This window comes from Lepidochelys kempii, chromosome 7 (genome assembly GCF_965140285.1).
Source record: "Lepidochelys kempii isolate rLepKem1 chromosome 7, rLepKem1.hap1, whole genome shotgun sequence".
NCBI classification, from domain to species: Eukaryota; Metazoa; Chordata; order Testudines; family Cheloniidae; genus Lepidochelys; species Lepidochelys kempii.
Window position 1 is genome coordinate 59341290 of NC_136386.1, and position 26291 is coordinate 59367580.

The 26291-nt window shown below is 44.5% G+C and overlaps 1 protein-coding gene across 1 annotated transcript; it reads right to left on the reverse strand.

The window, feature by feature from the left end:
- Positions 1 to 205: 205 nt before the first annotated feature.
- On the reverse strand, positions 206 to 24147 carry DRGX (dorsal root ganglia homeobox). Its single transcript, XM_073354899.1, has 6 exons — positions 24114 to 24147; positions 19163 to 19260; positions 18779 to 18880; positions 16064 to 16236; positions 15837 to 15949; positions 206 to 471 (listed from the first exon to the last, which is right to left on the reverse strand). The coding sequence occupies exons 1-6, from the start codon at positions 24145 to 24147 to the stop codon at positions 206 to 208; spliced, it is 786 nt and encodes a 261-aa protein (XP_073211000.1).
- Positions 24148 to 26291: the final 2144 nt, after the last annotated feature.

A 26291-nucleotide genomic window follows, 5' to 3' on the forward strand; every position in this document is an offset into this window, starting at 1 on the left:
GGAATAAATCTACAGTGGCATCAGGAAAGCAGGGATGTGTGATGTGCAGTCGGAGTCCTCTTGTATTTGCTCTGGATCCTCAGGATCCATGGTGGCCTCAGGGCATCTGGTTTGGAAGGGCCCACATCACAGTCCATTACATGGCATTTCCTGAGGTTGAGGCCAAGGGTTTCTTGCAAGGAGCTGGTGGGGGGATCTTCCATCCTCATACGCTCTTGTCCCCATCCATCTGTTCCTTGGCCGGAGATGACCTGTTCTCCTGGCTGTTCTCCGGGCCAGGTTTGGCCGGGGGGGTGGGGCTGCTGCTGGTGGACGGCAGGAGGTTGGCGGACTGCAGCACGGCCTCCGAGTGTTCCCGCGCTTTCATGCGCAGTGCTGCCACGCTGGCTGTGCGGTTGCTTTGGCAGCCATAGGTGGGGAGGAAGGAGAGGCCCATGGGGTCTGGAACGCAGCAAGAGCACAGAGGGCTCCCTGGGGGCGGAAAGAGACAAGCCACTATCAGCTTCAGATAATGTGGTGTCACAACCAGCGTCTGGTCCCCAGCTGGCATAACCCCCACAGCGCCATTGCCTTCAAAAGAGGCACCCTTATTCACAGCAGCTGGGGATCTGGACCTTCACAGGGTCTAAAGCCACAATCAGCTTCATTATAACTTAGACCTGGTAGGAAAATGGATTTTCCATCCCTGAAAAATTTCTAGGTTTTGAAAAAAATATTTGTCACCGTTCGGGATGAAAACCCAGCATTTAAAAATCCTGGTTCATTTTGCCCATTTTTTTGGTCTTTTTTAAAACAAATGTATACAAAATAAATTACATTTTGAAACAGAAAGAGGTTGTGAAGCAAATAGTCAAAGGTTTCCTTTCCAGAAACGTCACCATGTTTTTCCCCCCCTGATTCTTTTTCTAAACAAAAGTTCATTGGAAAGTGAGACAATGTCATGAAAAAATTTCAGTTTAATCAAAATGGCATTTCCTGCTGAAAAGCCATCTGCCTTGACAAATAAATTTCAACCAGCTCGAGTTGATGACACAAGTCGGGGCCGATTCCCAGCTGGTGTAAACCTCTCAATGCTATTGGCAGCAACAGAGGATCCCTGGTCCACACCAGCTTGGAATCTGGCCCTTCTTAGCTCTGAACCTGAAAGTCTCCATGAACAGTAAGGTGAACCCAACACCCTGAAGTTGGGATCCAAACTTTCTCCTGTGTTGTTCTTGACAAGGCCCCCCCCCATTCCAATTCTCCTAGCTTAGGAGAGACAACAAGACGCCAGATAGAGGTACCACAGGTGCAGAGCAAGGGGAGTGGGTGTCTCTTGAAATACAAGGTGACTTGTTCCACGCTAAGAACTTGGCTCCTTTGTAGCTAGATGGGCACCATGTTTGCCTTAACAGGTTGTACCCACCCATTGAGGGGAGCCCTCGGGGCCAGGTTTTCCTAGGACAACATCTCTGGGGCAGAGGACGTGACTCCTGAGGGGGAGCGGAGGTCTGGGGAAGTGGTCTGAGGTTGTATAGCTGTTGACCTGGCTTTAGGGCCCGAACCTGGAGCTCCATTAGCTGAGTGGGCAGGAGATAAAACAATAGGGAACATGGCTTCCTCCTCCCCACCCCACTGCTAAAACCAGAAGGGAGAGCCCCCTCCTCTCCCTAGCTTGGGGTGCCCCCACTCCTTGGCTGGAGTGATGAGAGCTCTCCTTTCTCGTTCAATTGACTTTAACCCCTGGGCTCTGGGTGGTTCCCAGCCAGGCTCCCACAAACTGCCAGAACATCAGGTGTGATGGGAAATGTAGTCCCTGCCATCGGCCATATTAGTAATTCTAGATTCTTTTGAGGCCTGCTGGGATATAGGAGGGGGAGCTTTGGAAGGAAGTAGATTGTGCTGATGGACTCACCTGGGGGTTACGTGCCAGGAGTCCCATTACATCAGTGCAGCTGTATTTTACTTTGTGAGGATTTGGGGGCAGTGGGGCCGGGGAGACATTTATTTACTGGCCTGGGACAAACTGAACGAAAGCCCCTCTCCTCTTTGTCCCCAGCAGGGCAACTTAGTTGTGCCTTTTCTAAGTACCAGACATACCCACCTTTTCTGTCTGCCTGCCCCATGCTGCCACTTCTCCCCTTGACGTCCTGGCAAGTGTGTGCTAAATAACCCATAGCAAGTGCTGTCTAACTGCCTCCCCTTGTACCACTGAGCAAGCCAGAATCCCAGAATGGGGGCGTGAAATCCCCGTTAATGCCTCCTTGGGCTGTGTCTGAAAGGCATGGGGAGTTCAGGGACAACCTGAGAGCAGAGCCAGGGCCCTTCCCCCTCTGCAGCGATGGCTGAGCTACAGCTCCAACATGCACTCCCCATAGAGAGTTTCACAGACAGAATTTCTCCAAGGGGCTCCAGCAGCCCCACAGCTCCTATGTGCCTCCTTCAGTACTCAGGGCAGAATCCTACCCTCAGCCAATCCCCAGCAGGCAACGACAGAACAGAACACAACTGATGCAATGCAGTGTCTCTGTCTGATCTTTCCAAGCCAAGGACTTGCGTTAATTTCAGCAGTTAATATCCAAGTTAAATGGCTCATGACAGAGTGATGGATTTTATAACCTACATGAAGCAGGTATTCTTTCTATTACAGAGCTAATCTCAGTGCCACTGGGTCAACATGAATTTAGACAGTTGTTTGTTTTCTGGACATTAGCAAAACTTCCCAGTGACAGTTACTGGACATTAGTTACTTGTAGGAAGGCTTCTTGAGAAAATGCTCTCTGAAAAATTAGGAGGAAGTGTGGAGAGTTTATTAATATAATTGAGCTATCTTTTTAACCCCTGCAATACTCCTAGACACAGAGCTCATGATCGGTGAAGTAACACTTCTGCCGTGCCTTACTTCCAAATTAATCCCACAGTGCTTGCAAGTGTTCTAGTGTAGAAGCGTAACAGCAGTGCAGCTTCACCAATGCAGCTGAACCGCTGGTGAAGATGCTCTATGCCGACCGGAGAGCTGTCCTGTCAGCATGATAAAACTACCTCCAGGAGAGGTGATGGATATGTCAGCGGGAGCAGTCCACACCAGCGCTTAGGTTGGTGTAATTTACGTCGCTTGGGGGAGGCTTATTTGCATCCCTGAGCGACATAAATTATACCGACATAAGTGGTAGTGTGTACGAGCCCTAACCCATTGCACAAACCCCAGATCCTAAACCTTCCCAAACCTGGTGGGCTGAACATCTTTACCTTGAGGGTGTTTGATATCAGACCCTAAATTTGGTAGAGACAAGGTGGATGATCACAAAGCGATCACTCTGTATCTGATCTCTCAATTCTCATCCTCAAAGGAAACCTGCACAACAACTCCAGAAGATGAGCCTGGGAGTTTAAATGCGTAACTTCGCTAGACACTAAAAATCATGGACTGAACAGAGACAAAAAGAAAAGGAGTACTTGTGGCACCTTAGAGACTAACCAATTTATTTAAGCATAAGCTTTCGTGAGCTACAGCTCACTTCATCGGATGCATTCAGTGGAAAATACAGTAAGGAGATTTATATACACACAGAACATGAAAAAATGGGTGTTTATCACGCATACTGTAAGGAGAGTGATCACTTAAGATGAGCTATTACCAGTGGGGGAGGTGGAGAGAGGAGGGAATAAACAAGGGGAAATAGTTTTACTTTGTGTAATGACTCAACCATTCCCAGTCTCTATTCAAGCCTAAGTTAATTGTATCCAATTTGCAAATTAATTCCAATTCAGCAGTCTCTTGTTGGAGTCTGTTTTTAAAGTCTTTTTGTTGAAGAATAGCCACTTTTAGGTCATGGCTCATTACAACAATCTATAACCCACTAACCGCCTCTGCCCCCAGATTTTTTTTTCTCCTCCCCCCTCCCTGTGACTGGAGAGGTGTTAACTGGCCACTTCACCCTGAATGGTCCCTTGAAATATGTGCTAATTACTTATTACATATGCTAAACAATCTGTTCCAACTTGTATTTAGCTGAGACACTCTGAGTACATTTCCCAGACCTGAAGAAGAGCTCTGTGTAAGCTTGAAGCTTTTGTCTCTTCACCAACAGAAGTTGGTCCAATAAAAGATATTATCTCAGCCAGGTTGTCTCTCTAATATCCTGGGACTAACATGGCTACAACAGCACAGCATACTGAATTTTGTGACTTTCCAGTTTAAGTAACAAGGTGAAGCTTTGAGCACATGAAAAAGGGGATTTATAACAAAATCTGCACAGTATGTAACATGAAGTATAATTTTTGCTACCCACAAACAAATACATCAGTACGCTTAGCCCCACTGAAATTCAGCCACCTCTGGGGTGAAATGCAGCAACAGTTTAACAGCACAGAGCAGCACATCATGACAGTTTAGGAAAGGAAGCAGCACTATGATGTTCTACAATAAAAAAACATGAGTCGGTTTTTCCAGGCATTTAAGAAATTTGCTGCTTTTTCTCACTTATGGCAAAGAAACAGATAGGGAAAGAAAATATCCAAAAAATAGATCTCAGAATGAGATCTGATCCAAAGCTTAGCAGGAACTATCATTCATTTGTTTATATGTACTGCACCTAGGAAAATGGGACCCAACCCAGGTGTGGCCACCGCGCCAGCAGATTCTACCACAATATCAATGCTAATATGCAGCAGTTCTTTTAAAAATCCAGATAGTAATGCTGTGTTATTTCTGTCACTGTCATTATTTCCCACTGGCCATCAAGTGCTGTAACATTGTGATTTAAGGGCATGTCTACACTACAAAGATAAGTGGACGTAATGCAGCTTATGTCAATCTAACTTTGTAAGTGTACACACTACAGTGTTCCTTCTGCTGCTGTAACTCACCTGCTATGCCGACCTAATAAACCCACCTCAACAAGAAGTGTAAGGCTTAGGTCGACATAGTTCAGGTGACACAGTGTCTATAGACCGGTTTCAGAGTAACAGCCGTGTTAGTCTGTATTCGCAAAAAGAAAAGGAGTACTTGTGGCACCTTAGAGACTAACCAATTTATTTGAGCATGCTCAAATAAATTGGTTAGTCTCTAAGGTGCCACAAGTACTCCTTTTCTTTTTGTCTATAGACCCTGTCTGTATGGACACTGCTTTACTTGCACCACCTATTGGCTGTCAGGTTGGCTGACAGCCAGCGTGGTGAAATTGACAAGAATGTCAATTTCACTACTGTAGGGTCCCTGTTTTGAAATGGAGGTGGGAGGGGGTGTTCCAGCTCTGAACCCCAGCAGTGCTGCTGACAGCTGCAGTCTTGCTGCTTGGTGCTGAGAGCCCAGGCGGGGGGCTCCCTGCAGAGCTCCCAACTGGAGCCTGGCTGCTGCCCAGACTCTCAGCTCCCCCTCCAAGCAGAATTCCCTCCCACAGGGAGTTGAGAGCCTGGGCGGTAGCCAGGCACCAGCTGGGAGCTCCCTCCCATGGGGACCGGGAAGCTGAGATAACGGGCTGTAGCTGAGCTGGGAGCTCTCAGTCCCCCATGCTGCTCCTCTGAAGTCGATGCAAGCACTCCTGGTGAGGATGTGTACCACCAACTGAAGGAGGGTAGTGTGGACACGAAAAGAATGCAGTAATTACTGCAGTAGCTATAAGTCAACCTAACATAGATCGACTTAATTGTGTAGTGTAGACATTAGTCACAGAGCACCTGACACAGCCTGCATTGGAATCAATAGCAAAACTCCCACAGTCCCACTGACTTCAGTGGCAGCAGCATTAGGTCCTGAATCGAGAGAGGAAAAAGTCCTGCTGTTTCATCAAGTTCAGCACCCAACTCAGCTAGTCCATTTTTTTTGCCACCTTTTTGTGAGAATAATCGACCTCCCAACATGACCACTCAATCAAAGTCCTTTGGAAGGGAAAGAAGTGGGCACAGGTAACACAAAAGTGAGGCTAGCATTAATTTGGCCAGCTGTATGGAAGGAGAGGGGAGGTAGAAATTAGTATCTCCCCTTCTGAGGCCACCCTGGCTGAGTTCAGATGAGTGGGAATAGACTCAATCGAATAAGAATAATTTTTGCTCTATGGTTAGCAAGGGATAAAATATTTATCAGTTTTCAGTACCAATCTAGGTTCTTTGCTTAATAATTAGTTCTGTTATTACCCACTGGCTTTCTGCAGTTGAACTACCCCCGGTGAACACATGGATACCCCCATCAATAATTCATCCAAGAACTGCTTGCCTAATTTTCTTTGCCACTAAAATGCCTGTATGATGATGGGTCAAATTCCATTCTCAGTTATCCTGTATAAATCCAGAATAACTCAATTTAAACTAGTGTCGTTGCTCCAGGGTCAGGCTGGTGTAAATTAAAGCAGGAACTGGCCCTTCATTATAATACACAGGAGCAAGTCATGTGAAGGCAGACTTGATTCTAACCTCACCTGTGTAAATGGGCAGTAAGTGCAATGAAGTCAGTGGAGCTATATCAGCATAAAGCAGCGTAAGTGATATTAGAATTGGTCCCCATGCCTTCTACATGTTTGTCAATGGGCCCATGGTGGAAAAGCGCATTGACTTCACTGGTATATGCATCCACTTATGCCAGGGAAAAAGAAAAGGAGTACTTGTGGCACCTTAGAGACTCCTTTTCTTTTTGCGAATACAGATTATGCCAGGGAAGAACTTGGCCCATTATCTCATTGCAATAACCTGGGAGTGCATGCAACACTACTGGAAAATAAACAGTTGTTCTTAATTACTGAGGGTACGTCTACACAGCGATTAAACACCCATGGCTGGCCTGGGTCAGCTGATCTGGGCTCAGGTTTTCAGCGGGGCTGTAAAATTGCTGTGTAGATGTTTGGGCTCCAGGACCCTATGAGGAGGGGAGGGTCCCAGAGCCGGGGCTGCAGCCCAAGCCTGAACGTCTACACAGCAATTTTTAGCCCCACAGCCTGACACCTGTGAGCCGGAGTCAGCTGATCCGGGCCAGCCGCAGCTAGGCCACAAGTCTGAGTCTTTTATTCCAGTGCAGATGTACCCTTAGTGCCTGAGCCACCTCCCCCTGAAATCTATGAGAGTTCCTCCATTGACTTCAAAGGGAGTTGGATCAGGCTGCTCAAGTACAGCATGTGAACTGTTTTATTTCAAGAACTCTCTGCCTCCTGGATACTAAATTAAACTACACAAGTAGGGTTCCATTAAGTTACAGCAAATTCTGCTGAATTGATTGAAACCTCCTTGCATTCCTATATGACATCATGCTTTCAAGGCTCAGCCTGAACATAAATATTTAATGTAATAAATACAGTCTGAAATATTTGATCCACTTGGCAGTTTAATTGATCTACTACAGAGACTGACAGGAAAAATTAAATTAGTTCTGTCTTGTCTCTGCCAACAGCACATTTTAATTGGAAAGGTACTTGAACTACAGTTTGGGTTACACATAGAACCCTTTTGCACAGGCTGCGTTGTTCTAATGTTCAGAGTCAGCCTCGGAAAATGGAAGTGGAGCGGGCATATATTGATTTAGGAATATTCAAAAAAATATACATATGATTTTAGCTCAACAGTTTCAGAAATTCAATAGATCATCTTCTTGAAAGCCAAAAACCGATTCTCTTCCTCTCGCAAATTCTGTGTGTGGGGATGAAAATCTTAGCTGGAGCCTGAAATTATAGGAAATGGAGTATCTAACTACCTTCTGCTCCTTTGAAATCCTCATTTAAAACCCTGGGCTGTGGCACGCCACTACATGCTGTTTAATTTACAGTAAAGGGCGGGTGGGAGTAGAGTTTAAATGTTTTTTCTTTATAATATTCAGCTGTTTTTTTTTCAACTTGTTTGCACCAGCATGAACCCCACACAGTAAAATTGCCTTTACCAGGGGGGCTTAACCCAGCGTTCCACGACTACTACAAACAGCCAGTGTAGCTAGCTGCACTCAGGACCGATCAGTGGGAGGGTAAAAGTAGCTCTTGCAGCCTAGAGCTGGTAAGGGCCTACCTGGCCCCTGGGGTAACTTAGAGCAGCCTCATGCCTGCTGTAAATTCACATTCCCAAATTGCCCTAGTGCAGGTGAATGTCACCCACATCTCTTTTCCTCCAGCCACACCCTCTGCATTGGAGGCTGGGAAAGGGTGGCACAGAACGGGCTATGGTGGCTCTAATAGTCTAATGCCACCAGGATTTCAGATCTGCCAGGTTTGCCACTGGAGCAGCACAAAGCAGGCAAAACGGAGCTGACGTGCTGGCCCGGTTATTTCAGTGTGAGCTTTGGTTGGCAAACAATACAGCTTTGGGCCCAGGATATTTACCAGGTTTTCACGTTACATGAATTGTACTCACATGTTTTACATTAAAGAGTAGCTCATTTTTCCATTATTCCTATTATTGGGGCAGTATGCATGATGCACTAAGCATTGCCCAAATACACAAGAAGAGATAGTCCCAGCTGCAAGGAGTCCGTGTCCAGCCTCTATGTGCTGTTAGTGCAATTCCAAAAATAATTTAGGAATCTGTGGCCAGATTCTGCCTTTGGCTGCATGGGCAGGGAAGCCCACAAGGGCAGGGCGTGTGTATCGGAGACCAACCATAATCCTTAGAAACAACCAGAATTTAGCAGCTCCCCCACCACCTTTTCCCTAAGCATCTTCAAGTCCTCTCCAAACAGGTCTACAATCTTTCACCTTGTAGACTTGTGCCATGCTATGTGAGGTCGGAGTGAACACCTGCACCAGTAAGGATCTGTCTCACAACCAAGGCTTCCCAGGATTCAATCTTCCCACCATCGCTGCCATCCCCCACGAGGAAAGCCATGGCACAAAGGGCCTGACCCTTCTTCCCACTGAAATCAACAGCAGAATTCCCATTTACTTCATTCTATCTTAGCTGCTTATCTGGCCCCCATTACCATGGTATCTGAGCACCTAACACTCTCTAATGTATTTATCCTTGCAACATCCCTGTGAGGTAGGGCAGTGCTAGCATACCCCTTGTACGGGGGGAGCTGAGGCACTGAGAGACCAAGTCATGTGTCCAAGGGCTTCCAAAGGGAATTAGTAACAGATCAGAGAACTGAGCCCAGGTCTGACAACTGTACCAGCCTTTCCCCCATAAGGCAGCAGCGCTTTTACCTCTCTGCAAGAGATGAATCAGGATTTGAACCTGTGTCCACCTGTGCACAAAGCAGCAGCTTTTCCACCTTACCAGATCACTGCACTGGGTTAGCAAAAGGAGATCCAGACAGATTAAATGAGTTGCCCAAGGTCCCACACTGAGGAAAGCATTTAAGCACGTAATTAAGTGCTTTCCTGAGGCAGGGTCCAAATTAGTGACAGAGCCAGGGAAGTGTACCCGGGAGTCCTGATTTCCAGTCCCCTATTTTTTACACTAGACAACATTTCTTTCATCTTGTAAACACCAGTTCAAGCATAACTGGGTTCTTGCATGTTTCATTCCCAGTCTCTCTCTACCCAAGTGACGTTTGACAAATTCTCATCTGTCCATAATAAAAATTGAAGCACAGTGGAGCTACATTTCTAGCCTGTTTACTGGACATTACACAATGAAGCCTCCATAATGCTCCCAACTGCAAGCACGGCAGCAAACAAACCGTGAAAGATCCTAATCAATGTTGCTTTGGAATATCCGCTTTGGTATATAACGTCACGTGCAATGCTGCTTCTCTATCCATGGAGTGGGGCTGCTACAAAAACAGAGCGAGCTATCACTTGCACGGAGAGGAGCTGGGAGTGAATTATGAAAGTAATTCCCTGGCAAGTGTAATTATTTTTCTCCACATACGCTGCACTATGTATCGCAGGTTCTCAGGAAGTTTCAGCTGAATGTAACGGACGTGCTTTTGGCCTCAGCCACAAGAACAGCAGAGCACTTCCGCTAAAAACGGAGTTTCTTGTTTACACGCATTAATAACCTCTTCTCCATTAATGAATTGCATTCATACTGTCATCCATTAAGGAGGTGCTCTGAGGTCTCTCCATTTAGAACACTAGCTTCTCCTGATGGCTATTGTTATGCAGCCCATAAATAAAGCTAGTATTTCCCCTTCATATTTGAGGCTCTGCAATTAAATCTGCTAAATGGACTGCATAGGCATGGCTTATGGTAAGTGATTTATCTCGGAACATCGGGGAAACAGGAATTGCCATAGTGGACCAGTGCAGTGGTCCAACTAGTCCAATTTCTGATGGTGCCCAACCCCTGATGCTTTGGTGGACTAAAGCAAGCTATTTCCGAACCCCAGGAACTTAATAGATGACTAGTATCCTGAAACATGAGGCTTCATATCCCTCATAACGGCTGATCCCATTTCAGAATGCCATGGTGATTCTTCAATGGATAAACCGTATCATCTAGATTCATAGATTTATCGATTCCAAGACCAGAAGGGTCCATCGTGATCATCTAGTCTGACCCCCTGTCTAACACAGGCCAGAGAACTGCCCCACAATAATTCCTAGAGCAAATCTTTCAGAAAAACATCCAGTCTTGATTTAAAGATTGTCAGAGATGGAGAATCCACCACAATCCCTGGTCAATTGTTCCAGTGGTTAATTACTCTCACCTTTAAAAATGTACACCTCATTTCCAGTCTGCATTTGTCTAGCTTCAACTTCCAGCCATTGGAGTGTGTTAGACCTTTCTCTTCTAGATTGAAGAGCCCACTATCAAATGTTTGTTTCCAAATGTATAGCTCTCATGGTGGCTTGATGATGACTATCTAAATACCGTATTTGATGAGATAAACACCTAGGAGGGAGAGGAATTGTCCCAGGTGATAGAAGGGGTTAATAGGATACAATTAATATGGGGAGAATATAGGCTGAAAATCAAGAAAACTTCCTGATGGTAAGATGTGCTACTCTGTGGAATAGTCTACGTTCTGCACCACGATTCTCTGATGTTACAGTACCAATGCCCTGTTTCCTTCCTGAATGGTCTTAGAGTGAGAATATTCCCTTTGGAAGGGATCTGAATTCCTGAACCAGCAGAGGTCTTGTGGCATGGGGCTCTTTTCCTGAGAGAGCAGGGTTGACTTTGTTTTGCTCTACAGGAACATTTCCTGGTCTGTCGGAAGTAGCACTCACTGTGCTCGGGCCAGAGTTGCAAAGCTGTGCTGAGTGAGGGGTGATCTCTGAGGATGAAGCTCATCTTGAATCCCTATGCCATATGAGGCTAGTCCTAAATCTCTTGTCTCAATTGGGTTGCCTTCCTCTAGGAAGGCCCCATCCTGTGATGGTTTGTAACACAAGGGGTCAGATTCAGATGGCATTTGTGGGTGGCTTTGGAGAACTAGGGCCAGGTGATCCAAAACAGAGAGAAGAAAATGTTTTGGTTTCTTCACACAGGCTGCCCCTCGTTGTACAGCTTTCAGGTGGTGGGATGAAAATGAGCCTTGGGGGTAGAATAATGGTTAACTAGGTGAATCATCATCATTTATTATTAGCAGCATTAATTTTGAATTGCCTTCTTTTAAAACATCCATCAAATATTGTCCACTGATACCAGCCTGTTACTGAACTAGATGGCCCAGCAGTCCAATACAGACCAGCAAATCATTTTTCCCACTAGGAACTGTAAAATAACCTAAATTTTCCAGTAACATTTGATTCACTGGGTATGCATGGCTCATCTGTGAGTCACTGCTTGCCAGGCAGGCTGCTTTCACTGTCTTCTCAAGGAACACATTAGCAGGGGCTGTTCTCCCAATCATGGGCATGCACAGCCCTTGCTGCCATTCACAGGATCCACCACAGATGGACCCAGAGACACTGGTAACACTGTTCTGGGGAGATTCATGCTGGGTGATGTCTGACTGTAGAAAAGGCACCTTAATTCTGGGAGCCTCATTTTACCTCCACAGGATAAAATACTTCTGCTGGCTCAAAAAGCTGTCACTCATGGCCAGCATGACAGAAATCCTAAGAGTTTTAGGTCATCTGACTCCTGCAGTTTGCAAAAATGCTTCAGATCTTCCCTGCAAAGTTAGACTCCCTTTAATTCTCCCCTCTCCTCCCTTCCCCGTCCCTCAAAGAAAAAATGGAAGGCCTGATTCTGCCACTGTTACTCACCCTGACTAGCATCTTACACCCCTCATTGATGTTGATGGGACTACTTGCAAGATAAGGTCCTACTCAGTGTGAGTAACTGTGGAAGAATCCAGCCCTGATTCCTCTTGCAAAGTGATTCTAAAAGCAGTTTCTAGCCATGTAGGCCACTTCAATCATCACCAAAGATAAAAATGTAATATCTACCCAGGAGATTGGAATAGCTACAAAGTAATATCTACCCAGGGGGTTGGATTTTCCCCTACTTTGCTACTGTCCTGGGTTACAAATTAACTCCCACATCAATGTAAGTTACTCATAGTTTGTGAGGCGCAAGAAGAGAGGGACAAACCAAGCCTCTGGCTGGTTGAATTCAACAAGATGCAAAAATGATTTACAGACTTTCTAAAACACTGTGTCTCTCTCTCCTTTCCTTACTTCTCCTCCGAACTGACATCTGGGGTTTGGTTCTGCTTTCACACTGGTGTAAATCAGGAGTAATTCAGTAGCATTCCACTAGTGAAAAGCTAGTGTAACTGAGATCAGGATAAGGCTCATGACTATTTTGCCCAGTAGTTCTAAACCAGCACCGTTTAACCCATGAAACTAATTTACCAGTTGAGGACTCAATCCTGCAAATGTCGAGCTTCTGTTGATGTAAATAGGGGGTTTATCAATTATGCAACTGAAATCTGCAGTGTGGTCAGAAACCAGTATTTTGCCCAACATAAGTCCTAATAATGAGGATGTCCGCCTAAAAACTGATGGTATGATATGGTCCAAGATTTGCAAACCTAGGTCCTAACTCAAGAAACAATTTAAAGTCATAGACTCATAGATTTTTAAGGCTACAAGGGACCATTATGATCTTCTAGTCTGACCTCCTGAATAACAGAAGCTAGACAATCTCATCCAGTAAACATCCCGTTTTGCTCAATGGGACTTGGCTAAAGTTAAGCACATGCTTAAGTGTTTTCCTGACTCAGGGCTTTAGTGAGCTGGGAAAGCATAAGCAAATTAGCTCCCACAAAAAATCCAGAGTCAATAAAACATTCAGTTTGGCTTCCACGCTAGAGATCATGTCCTGAAAGGCCAGGGGACTGGGGTTTGTTTGGGATCACACGGCACAAACAAGGGGAAAACATTTGTTAAATTGTCCCCAAACCTTTTGTTACTCAGTCCTTCCTGCCTGTTCATACATGCCTGCTTTGAGATTTGCTTTATGACTAATCCTATCAGATAAGTCTGTCTGCCTTTCATCATATCTATTGTCTTTTTATTGCACCCATCATCACAGCATTTAGGTGCCCTGCACACCCGTTAAGAAAGGCTGAGATGGATGCCCACGTTGAACCACCTCCCTGTGCATAATTTTCTTAATCCTGTTGCTTTATCTCCAGGGCCACTTCTGCAGTCACTGATCTTTGAGGAATCCTTGTGGCACCTTAGAGACTAACAAATTTATTTGGATATAAGCTTTTGTGGGCTAAAAATGGGTTTTAGCCCACGAAAGCTTATGCCCAAATAAATTTGTTAGTCTCTAAGGTGCCACAAGGATTCCTCGTTGGTTTTGCTGATACAGACTAACACGGCTGCTACTCTGAAACCTGATCTTTGGGGGAGGCCTTTGCAGAGATGCAGGTGGCAAAACTTGGGTTCATCCTATCTCCACTAATATGATTGCCATAGCGGAAGCTGACCAACCCCACTCTCCAGGTGTCTCTCCTTCCTCTTTGCCACTGACACTCCGATGGAGATCACAGCAGATCTCTTAGGTCAGGGAGAGAGCTGTGTTCTTCTCTGAGATACACCTTTGTTGTGTACCACTTCCACATGCTCTCCTACCTCCACAGCCCCTTCTCACTCTGTGTGGATTGCAGTCAGTGCTGCAGAGAAAGGGAACACGCTGGAGGTGGGAAGGAGCAGTGTCAGGGAAAGGTGACGATGGTTTGCATGCAATCACCATAAGGGGATGCTACAGTTATTTTCCAAGGGCTAGAAATCAACCCTACCACATCAAACAACAATAACCAACTCCCACACACATACAACAGAATACAATGCTCCCAAAAATGTAATGGGACAAAAATGTATCCTGTGCTCAAAGCAGCATCTCAGGTAACCAGTTCATCTCTGCGACTGGCAACGTGGTAACATGCCAGGCAGAACAGACCCTTCCTAGCGCTCCCCCTATCCCCCAGACAGATATGCAAATCCACCCTGGATTTCTTAAGCTAACACCATTCTGCAATAGCCCAGGGCTCCTAGTCATGCTCAGGACTTTCCCCTGTGCAGGGTAGTAAAATATTAGTGATTAATCTAAGCCATTAAATCTGGGTCTGGGTGCAAACTTCTCCAAAGTTTGTGGGGGAAGGGAATGCTCAGCTACCTAGCTTTGGTTCTGACCTGTCTCAATTCAAAGCGCATATTTGGAGCCAATTCAGGGAGCAAGTCCCAGCCTGAGTAGCTGACTGTATAATCTGTGTGTCCCCTGGAAACTAGGGTAAAGGAATCCTCCTGCCCGGAGACTCTGGGACTGCTCCAGGGAGACTGTTTCAGCCCAAGGGATGAAGCCAACCTCCATAGCCCCAACCTGCCACTGCTGCCAAGGATTTGTGCAGAAGATCTGTGTAGTAGCAGATTGTCTAACTTTTAATGTGCTCCTGCCCAATTCCTGAGCACTGCCATGCTGGCAGCCTCTCTGAAGCTGGGGTCTGGTCCCGGGCACCCCCTGTGTGACTTCTCCCAAATCCAGTCCTGGTGCTTTGTCCACCAGAACTACACTGGCTCCACAACCAGTGTGGATTCTGCAGCTGTAGAAGCAAGGGCTGGATTTGCCCCAGAATGCCAGGCTCAGCATCAGCAAATATTAACCTGCTTTAAAATTCACCAAGGTACATTTATTGAAATGATAACACTTGTTACCAGCCCAGGTGTCATGAACACAAATCAAGAGAGTATTCTGAAGGGGACAAGGTTCCGTTTTTACTCCCAGGAGATGCACTTAAACTCTGGGTAACTTTCCTTATGAAATGTACTTAATACATAGATGTATGTGGCACAGAAATGTTCCACTTTGTGCTTGGCAGTATTATGGGACTTCATGTTTTATAAATCTATAAATTGAATTCATCCTGGTTACACCCATAGACTTATAAATTGCTAGGCAAAGAACAGCTAATGGATCAGCTGGTAATTTATTTTTAAAAGATGCATACTGCCGCATTTTGGCAACACTAAGGGGCGTGGGTACGGACTGTTCCCATCTCAGTGCATGGGCCTGAAATAATCAGAAATTACCTTTGTATATCCTCACACACTGACACTCAAGCAATGTAATTCTTTAGAGAAGTCCTACCATGCAGAAAAATAAAGATTGGGCTTTATGCAGATATCTGCTGCATAAGCAACTGCACACAGAGAACGGGTGGGGCACTCAGTAATAGTGCCAGGTAATGTATAATGCAAAAGGACATGTATAACTAATTTATTAGTATAAATTTGAATTTGAAAAAAATGCATGCAAAGTACATCTTAAAGGGCCAACTTTTGTTTGCCTTACTTCTATGAGTAAAACTATTGACTGCAATAGGACTAGCTGCTAGAGTAAAGAGAGCAGGCTTTGACTGAAAATCATGCAAAATATTAAATTAAGGATCCAATCTGCACCTGTTCCTTCCCATCAAAGTCAGTGAGGTTAACCGCATGAGTGCAGAGAGGCAGGATTTGGCTTTTCCTGGGATTAGGCCCTTTAACCTGAAAAATCCACTTTTGTCCTTCACTCCACATTTAAACAAAGAGACTCTTTACCTTTCAGAGAAGCGACGTGTGATAAAGCTTGAGCATAGGTGGTTGTGTTGAGAAGAGTCCCAGGTAGACATGAGGGGAAGAAAGGCCCAGTGGGGCCAACTGATCGGCTTAGGCTGACAGAGAAGAAAAAGTAACTTAGAAAAACAGAACTGTTTGATTCAAGACATAAGTGAGTGCATGTGCGTACTTTTAGAGAGAGAAATTATTAATGCATTCATTACCCTTACCTCTGCTGAATCTCTAGGCTCTCCTTCTTGTTCCGAGTTTGATCAACTGGAGAGGGGGAATTTAAATTCCTCACTGGGGGTGCCACCTCAGTCATTGTTTCTTTAGAGCCTTCCTGGTCTGATGCTCCTCGTTCCGTCTTCCTCCATTTAGCCCTTCGATTTTGGAACCATACCTAAAAGAGGAGAGAAATCAATGATGAATGCCCTGTTTAACCAGACATGAAGCAATAAAGCTGCTTGTGAATTACTATTTCAGTAGAGACAGTCATCTGAAGCTTGCCTAAAACTTCTCCTTTTCTCTTGTGAAACAATCAAGTGTGTCCTCAGCAGGATTTTTGCTAAGCCCTTACGAACACAGTTACTTCTGTCTCTGAAAATCAAACTGTGTTTAAAAACACTCAATAGGAATATTTTTTAATGACAATTTTCTTCAATAGTAAGGCCCCAATCCAACACAGTGCCTCTACTGACCAACGCATATCAGCAGGTGCTTAACTTTAATTCCCATTGACTTCTTTGGGACTTAAGCATGTGACTAAAATTAGGCTCCTGCCAAAGTGTGGGATAGATGCACTTAAGGACTTGTCTAAGTACTTAGATGATTTCAGCCATAAATCTTTACTGAGTTTCAGTTAGGATCAAAGAAGTCAGAGATGAAAAGGCCCATGAGAGGTCATTTTTTCCATCCAGTTTCTAGTGGTAGGATGTTGCCTACAGTATATTCTCTGGCATTTTTGCCCAGTCCACATTTAAATGTCTCAAAGGATGGTAGATTATCATTGCAGAAGATTATTCCAGTCTAACAGATCTCACTGTCTGAAACTTTTTTCTGACATTCAGCTTAAATGTTCATGTTCTTAATTTCATTCCATTATTCCAGGTTCTCCCCCACCCCCTATTTCATTCTTCTCCCCCCCTTGGTGTTTACATCCTTCAAATAGTTAGGCAGGTTGAAAATGCTGAAAACCCCCCTTGAGCCATGAGGCAGGAAATGCACCTCATGATCACAGAATGGCCAGCATTGTTGTTATAATTATTTTTCTCCTACAACTTAATTTTTATTTAGCTAGCTTTTAATTGCATGTATCAGCAAATGTTGAATAATGATTTTATCTATAGACTAAATTTAGGGCAGTTAAACGCACAGCAAAATGCAGACACTTTCTTGTGTCTTAATTGAATGAAGGTCACAGCTATAACAACATTTAATTGAGCTATTTTTCATTATCATATTTTAATGACTTTGCACTGACAGTTGCCTGCTTCTGAGGAAAGAGCATGATGAAGTCGTTTATTTCCCTATTTAGTTATTGTTTGACAACATCATCTTCGATTAAGACTCTGCTTTATAGCACATTAATCATATTTGAATGAGCAAGGGGTATAAATGTAAACATATCTCCCATCCTCTGTGTTTCCCCATGTCCCTGCATGAAAGCAGACTAAACAAATGCTTGCATCTATTGTCTGTTTGCATAATAGCCAACAAGAAGGCTAAACACCAGTCCTCAGCAATCTAATTGTCACCACCCCTATCTCACCCTTGCACCTTCCAGAGAGAAGTTATGATCTTCCACTTCTGAATGCTCAATAATTGTCCCATTTATCTCAATTTGCAGTTCAGTCTTTAGGCACCAGTAGCCAAAATGACATTATTTAAACAAAAAAGCAAAAAAAAGCCAGCACCTACAATGCACTGGCAAAAGGAGATTTTCATTTCCAAATAATAATCAGTTTAATTTGCCTGTATATGACCAATGATTCATGTTCAGATTTAATAATCAGGATCGCATAATCTGATTATAGGAGAAATAATTTGTTTACAATCCCCTATTTACTGCAGTGAATTCCATTATCGCTCTTCAGCCATTGGGTTTTAAGAGATACTAACATGACCCTAGGGAACAAAAGGCAAGCTATTATATTTCCTACAATTAGATCTTTGCATAGTCTTAACCCGGAGCACCTACACTGGGGTGGGTGGGGGGTGGGACAGCATGCAGAAAAGCCCCATAAATAAAATGAATACATAATTGTGCTCAAAGAATGGCTTGAAAACCAGCGATGGATGCTTGCAAAGCTATATGCATCCATCTCATGCGACTGCAGGACTGCAGCGCTCAACAGACTTTGAAAACACTTAAATAAAGTTAATCTATGGATATGGGGAAAAAACAAAACTTTTTTTTAAGAAGTGGTGTTTGTGGGCCCTGCTAATTATGGGATCAAATTAAAGCTGTTTAAATAGCATTGTAAGATTTTTAATCCACAGAAATGCAGCATTTTGAAAGTAATGGGAGGGGAGGAAAGTTAAAGTGATGCAGAAGGGTTTCTATTCTGGCAACTGGACTCCTGCAATTGACTAGCCCCTTGGCTTGGTAGTGGTCTTAGCTGCTTTGGAGAATCACGTCTCAGCTCTTTTTTTATTTTTTCCAAAGCAAGGAAATGGATGTGCATTGATGTAATTTAGTACCTTAGAGACGCGGACAAATTAGTGTAGAACATTATCACTAGTTAATTATGAATGACCGATTAATCAACCTAATCTAATATTCCACATTATGTTGATGTTATTAAAGTGCATCATGAAAATGACAGATCGTCTTCATTTGCTTTCTTTGGCCAAATGTGCACTCTGCAATCATGATGTCAAAAGGGAAAAAAAAAGTTTGCCAGTTTTAATATTAGAGTTAAATAATTCACCAGAATGTTTACCTGCACCCTGGCTTCTGTGAGGTTGATTTTCATGGCCAGCTCTTCTCTAGTGAACACATCGGGGTAGTGGGTTTGAGCAAAAACGGCTTCCAGTGCCTCCAGCTGGTTAAAGGACGAGAGGAAATATCTATCAAGAGGAGAGGTTTGGGTTTGCTGTCTGTCTGAGTTGCTGGGGTTTATCCACGCTGGTAAAGGGGGGGATCTCTGGATGCTGTGTTCCGCACAGCACAGCCACAGGGCAGACTGAGCCAGCCACCTCAGACTGTACCTTACGGCTGTAGGGAGCAGACTCTGGCTCCGCTGGATCCGAGGGGCTTTTTGAACTCTGCGGGGAGGGGCAGGAGGTGAGCCTGCAGGGACAGGGAAGGAAGGAGGCGCCCGTACCTGCTGCAGGGTGAACGTGGTTCTGTTTCTGCGTTGTTTCCTGCGTAAGAAGCCATCGTCAAAGTCTCCCGTGGAGTGGCCTCCGAAGGGGGCAGAACCTATGGGGGCAAGGGACAGGGCAGTGCCTGAGGAATGTGTGGCGCTCTGCGTAGGATACCGCTGGGAACCCTGCACTGCCTGCTCCCTGCAGCGCGCGGTTCCCCCTAACCAGTTCTCTGGGGCCAGGACTCGGACCTCGGTGCGGTGTAAATCCGGAGTCACTCCAATGGAGTCACCCTGGATTCACATCAGTCTGGCTGAGATCTCCAGCGGGCCCTATGTCCACTTTGCCTGTCCTTTCCCAATAATACAATAAAATGTAGCAAACTATAAATATCCACTAAACCTCTCCACGTACCCAGCGTCAGGTGTCTGACTGCAAGGCGCAGAGGTGCTGGGAGCGGACACTCTGCTCTGAACTTCTGTTCCTGAGCCTGAGGCCGACGCAATCAATCAATTTCACAGCAGAACTCTCCGCTGAAGTCAAGGGGCACTGCTGCGGAAACCGAGATGGTAGCACACCAGCCAGGGTGACCACTTTGGGCATAGCGGGAAGGAACAGAGGGTGCCTGCTTTCAGGCACTCAACTCCTGACATCGGTGTTTTGTGGTTTATGTCCCCTTATTGGACGGAAGAAAGAAAGAAACCTATCTTTAAACTGTTTGGGCGGAGAGGGGACCGGATAGATGGTTATTGTTGTTCTGTAACTTGGGGCAGGGAGGGCATTTACAAATACATATTATGTCCGAACTCTATCAGCGCGCCAGTTTCATTATGATGAATACACATTTATATGTCAGGCTGGAGTCTTTCAGGTAAATAATATGCAGTTGATAATGTGAGAAGCTAATTTCATTTCCTGATCAACCACAATGGCTATGATCTATAGTGTAAATAGAAGTAACCACTTATAGCATGAATCTGAATTAACAAGTGAACTTTTCACCTGACGGACTGCATTCATTCCCTTCGATAATTTATGCTAGCGATTCAGTGGTATGTGTTTCTAAAAGATCAGGGGGAACAGTTGCATGCTTGCATAGCAGCTAACTCGTAAATATTCACATTCTGCCCATTCACAATTGTAAAAAGAATAAAACAAGAGCCTGGTCCATACATTATGGATGATTGAATTGCGGATTTCCCTTTTAAAAACAAACCAGGTATTTTAAAAATTAGATTAGTCTTTGAAAAGTCCCAGATCAGTGCATTTCTATGTTTGTTAAACAACAAAACTTATTTTATTTGAACGTTTAGACACACCCACCCACAAGCACTCAAAGTAACACTAGAGCTAATGCTTTGTTTGCTAACCTCTACCCCCGAAAACCGAATGATGTGTTCGGAGTTTATGGTTGTACAGCTCCAAGCACAATGGGGTCCTGGTCCATTATCTAGGCTCCTAGGTGCTACCGCACTAGAAATAAATTATAATAATAGGAATCCCAGGAGTCTATAGAAACTCTGAAGAGCGAGAAAATGCACCCTTTACTGGCTGTGTGATACTGATCTTAGACAGGCGTTGCATTAGGGCAATCTGTATTATTGTAAAATCAACTCCTGTCCATTCTTGTACAAGGATTTTCTAACAGAAGCAGTGACGGCCCTTTCATGTCTCAGCTCAAACCCTGGTGTTAAACGGAGGAAATTCCCCTTTTGTTGAGAGCTGGCGGTAGGGAGACAAACAAACAGTCTAGATTTTAAATAATGCATGCGCCCCCACTTTGAGTCTAACCTTTTTTGTCTCTATGCCCAAGGAGTTAGTATTGTTTAAATCTGGTTTTTATACTTCTTTTCTTTCCCCTTCAGTAACAACAAAGGAACAGTCAAGAGTTATTTGATCAGATGGCCCCTTTCCCAGCTAAATGTTTCTTTTCTGCTATTTTATGCATATTTTACACCGGATATTGTTCTGAATGGTACCTGTTCAGAATTCACAAAACAAAGTATTTACAAATACGACGACTAATTAGTTGAATGGCATGTTGGTATTATATGCGCTACGTGTAATGTGTTGCATGTTGAATCTCTGTACCTGGCATGTCTTTAGGGTTCTGTATTAATAAGGAGCTGTTATAATGCGCGATAAGGAGGTGTTTTCATCTATCCTGGGCGTGTATTTTGCATGTGTATTAATTTTGGAAATAAGAATTAACTCATAAACTAAGCTTTAGATACTTATAGGAAGTGGATTTTGATCCGGGGGAAGGCTCTGAAAGAGGGTCTATTTTAAAAAAAATGCATAGATTAATAACCTGGTGGTATCATGTCCGATTCTCTACTGCACACACAGACCGAATCTGCATGTCAGAAAATCATGATGCATATTGAGTGGAAAGTTTTTCGCTCCGCACGCACAGTGGCTAATAATTTAGTACCTCAGCCGGTTTCGCAAGTGGAGATACTAACTAGAGAAAAAAGAAAAGGAGGACTTGTGGCACCTTAGAGACTAACCAATTTATTAGAGCATAAGCTTTCGTGAGCTACAGCTCACTTCTTCAGATGCATATCGTGGAAACTGCAGCAGGCTTTATATATACACAGAGAATATGAAACAATACCTATTCCCACCCCACTGTCCTGCTGGTAATAGCTTATCTAAAGTGATTTCCAGCACAAATCCAGGTTTTCTCACTTGGAGTGGCTAAGTCATTATGCAAGGTAGCCTGTTTCCTCTTGTTTTTTCCTACCCCCCCCCCCCCAGATGTTCTGGTTTAACTTGGATTTTAACTTGAAGAGTGGTCAGTTTGGATGAGCTATTACCAGCAGGAGAGTGAGTTTGTGTGTGTATGGGGGTGGGGGGGATGTGAGAACCTGGATTTATGCAGGAAATAGCCCAGCTTAATTGTCATGCACATTGTGTAAAGAGTTATCACTTTGGATGGGCTATCACCAGCAGGAGAGTGAATTTGTGTGGGGGGGTGGAGGGTGAGAAAACCTGGATTTGTGCTGGAAATCACTTTAGATAAGCTATTACCAGCAGGACAGTGGGGTGGGAATAGGTATTGTTTCATATTCTCTGTGTATATATAAAGCCTGCTGCAGTTTCCACGATATGCATCTGAAGAAGTGAGCTGTAGCTCACGAAAGCTTATGCTCTAATAAATTGGTTAGTCTCTAAGGTGCCACAAGTCCTCCTTTTCTTTTTGCGAATACAGACTAACACGGCTGTTACTCTGAAACCTAACTAGAGAAAAGTGAGTCATTCACTAATCGATTGTCATTTACAACAAACAAACAAAAAGTTACGACACTTTTGTGCGCGCGCGTGCGTGCGTGTGTGTGTGTGAGGGGGAGATACTAGAAGAGCATTTTGAGCTTTGAAAAAGAGTTTAACTTCAATTGCCAAAATATTGTCCCCAGATTGTTTTGGGTTTTGTTTTTTTTTAATCACATCATGGGAAAACTCACGAAGAAAGAATTTATTTTTGAGGCTGTTCTGTAGGAGGGGTGCTGACAGCCTTAACTCCTGCCCATATGCCAAGCTTCTGCGTCTTCGTCTAAAGTGAAAACAACTTTCAGTAGGGAAGTGACATTTTCAGGAAGAAGAACAGGAGGACTTGTGGCCCCTGAGAGACTAACCAATTTATTTGAGCATCAGCTTTGGTGAGCTGCAGCTCACTTCATCGGAGCTGTAGCTCACGAAAGCTGATGCTCAAATAAATTGGTTAGTCTCTAAGGGGCCACAAGTCCTCCTGTTCTTTTTGCGAATACAGACTAACACGGCTGCTACTCTGAAACAGGTCACTTTCAGGAAGGGGATTTCCAAGACCGGCCTCAGGCTGATTTCTGAACACATCACGGTCGGTCTCTGGATGTGTCGTTTTTTAAAAAAAGTCACCGCATGTTTGGTTTTGAGGAATAAGCTACATGAACAAAATTGTCTAGCGTGAAATGGGAGTTTGGGGGAAGCCCGGTATAAAACACTTGGTTCACGCTGCTCCGGTTTAATAGCTGGAATATAGGGGATGCCTGTACAAAACTGGGCACATCGAGGCTAATGATTCATCAAAGCTCGGGTGAAGAGATGGGGTAGTTTCTGTCCGCTGAAATCCCCGAGTCTCGGTGTTTGCAGGCTAGTTCTGTAGGTGGTTGAAGGGGGGGGGGGAATCCCCTGTGCTGGGTGGAAATGTGGCAGCTGGGTAGGAACCCTCCACTGGTTATTTAATCATCGGGAGCACATGTAAAGGACAATGGGAGAGTCAGCCCCACACGGGTTTTCCGCTCCTAAAATGAACTTTAAATGAGTTGAATCTGGTTTCATTCCTAGCCTCTGACCAGACAAGAGGCGCTCCTTCAGCCTCGGCCCGGGTGACAGGGCAGATCTGATAGCGGGATTACAGTGGCATCGCAATTGCTGCAAAGAACCATCATTAAAAAAGCCCTTTTAAAGTCCTCTCCTTTCTAGCCGCTCCGCAGCACGTTTGTAAAATAGCATTAAAGATTTATGCGGCCCCTTTGGCTACAAGGGGGGGAGGGGTCCGGAAAGTGTCCCGATTACAGCCGTGAAACCAACATCTGTGCTGGGAGGGAAGGAAAGCATTTCCTTCCTAGCCTGGGGCTGATCTGTGGGCTCTCTATCCACAGAGGGGAGGCAGGTGGCAAAATGTCATGGGGGGTGGGGGAGGGACACAACAAAAACAAGGCACTTCCAACATAAATCAAATTTTAAAAAATACACACACCCCCTCCCCGCATCCCTGCCTCCATCCTGAGGCTGGAGGAAACACCAAGGGGTGCTATTATATTTCCTCTTCGGGAAACGCTGCGCTTTTCTGCTGTTTCCCGTTGAAAGGGGAAATCAGGCAAGAAATGGCAAAATCTGCAAGGTTCACGGGGGTACACTGCCCAGACGCCGCCCCGCCCAAAGGGAAACTCCGGTACTTACACGAATTTGTGCCACAACACTCACCCTCTAACTGCGGAGGACAGTGGAAGTAAAACATTGCCAGGAGTAAGGCAAAGGACGGCGGCTGTCCAGAGCTGCGGAAGAAACACCAAAGAGTCATTCTCTTGATCGGAATAATACGGATTTTTTTTTTCAAAAATCAACCACACCCACACCCCCCTACCACCACCATCATTCACACAAAACAACTACAAACCCCAGCGGCGAGATTTCATCAGGCGGCAAATAATTATTAATGAACAGACAATAAACTGAGCGCTCCTACAGAAATTTAGTGGTGAGTCCTCAGCCCATCTCAACAGTATCAGAAAATAATCGCCTCCAATACTGCTTACAGTGATCTTAAAAGAAGAAAGTAAAAGAGTTCATTGCTAGCGGACAGCATTCAGAACCAACAGAAGTTTCTAAATACTATCTCTCTCTCTCTCCTCACAGATAAAACACTCACCCAAAGGAGAACTACCTAGAGATACCAACGGATTGATTTTTTTAAAAAGAAGTTATTTTCCAGTCTAAACTATTCTGACCCAAGTAAATAGCAATAAAGCCTTTCATTACTCTAAAGGCTGTCTTCATTTCAAATGATCCAATCCACTGGAAGCTGCGTTCAGTTTGGGCACCAGTTTCCTTTTAAGCAAAATAACTCGTAAAATGTATACAGCGTGACATCCCAAATCCGGAAGGTAAATAATCAGAAAAAAAAATTCCATACCTAAAACAACCAGAGGTAAAAATCAGCAGTAAGATTTGGGGTGGTTTTTAATTGGAATAAGATGCTGTGAGTTGTTGGCTGCAGAGACAGAAGGGCTCTGCGGAGTTCTGGAAGTGGCCAGATGTCTTTATATCTGTCTACAGCATGCTCTGCCTCTCAGCACTTGCCTTTATAATCTCACGCATAATTGGCCTTAATCTGATTATTTCCAGCGCTGTCTACAGTGAGTAACTTGGATAGGTCTATTGGGCCCTACAAATGGCCCACGTGGTGTGTGGAGGAGGAAAAAAAAGAGCGTCATTTCTCAGCAAACATCAGGAATGTGAACAAAAAATCCCATTATTTTATATGCACTTCGCTTTCACCGAGCTCCCCAGACCCTCTGTACATCCCCTTTGGGTTGCCCCCTTATTGGTGGGAGTGATGCACGACCACACGGCATCTTCCCCTGGATGCGGAGTCTGACAAAGCGCTTGTTAATTGCCCACTGGACGGGTTTTTGGGGGCCCCGCTTTGCACACTTCTTGTCTTTCCAAGCGACCGTACAAAAGCAAAGTTTGATTTTGTTCACAGCGAGGGGTCCCTGGATTTACGCTCGCTTCCCGTCTGCGGCGGGACCCTTTGCAATTACTTTTAAAATGCATCCGAGACACAGGCTCAGCGGAGGGAGATAGCCCTTCCCTCAGCCCGGGTGAAAATTAGACTTTAAAGTACCCAGATGAAATTTTCAAGTCAGGGACGCGGGATTGGATCAAATCACATAAACTGCAAAAAAAAGCAAGTATAATGGCGCATAATTGGTTCTGTAATAGCATTACACAAGGATAATGGCCTGTTATGGCCCCCTGCACTATTAAGTGCTTCCCTGGCGTAAAGCCTTTATGATATTAAAGGGGGAATATAATGATATTTTGGTTATTAAATGCGTGTAATTAATTTATGCACCACTGAAAATAAAGTTGGTATTATGACCCACTCAAGATGCATCAGAAGATGCAAGTCAGACAACTGTTGATCAGTTCTGGTGTCTATGTTTCGTCTAGACTACTGATTTTATTTGGGAACAATTGCTTCTTGGGCAGACTGCACAGATTTAATATTTTATAAACACTGTAATGTTCTGTGCAGGAACAGCAGTCAGGGCTAGCAAACCTACAGAAGCTCTCTCAGACCTGGTGGGAGCTTAAAGACACCGCACGTTTAAAGACAAGCACGTTTAAAGATGGATGGAGATTGCACAACTGCAGAAGCAGAGAGAGATTTAAAACGAAGAGGTCTTTAGGTAGTTAGTCCACATATATGGACTCATTAAATAAACACGAATACGCCTTTGAAAATTCGTCTATACATCTGCTTTAAACGAGGCATGGATTTGGACGTTTCCCCAAAGAAGTGTACACAGACTAAAAGTCTGTTTCAGACTCGTTATTTGTGAAGCAGAACTAAAACAGATTGGATATGGAATCTAT

What these genes read in the sequence shown, in the direction of transcription:
- DRGX (XM_073354899.1), bottom strand. Translation starts at nt 24,147, where the DNA reads ATGTTTTACTTCCACTGTCCTCCGCAGTTAGAGG. An exon ending in CCACGTTCACCCTGCAGCAG is followed by an intron (nt 18,881 to 19,162) that starts GTACGGGCGCCT and finishes TCCTTTAACCAG; the next exon opens with CTGGAGGCACTGGAAGCCGT. An exon ending in AGCCTAGAGATTCAGCAGAG is followed by an intron (nt 15,950 to 16,063) that starts GTAAGGGTAATG and finishes CTTCTCTGTCAG; the next exon opens with CCTAAGCCGATCAGTTGGCC.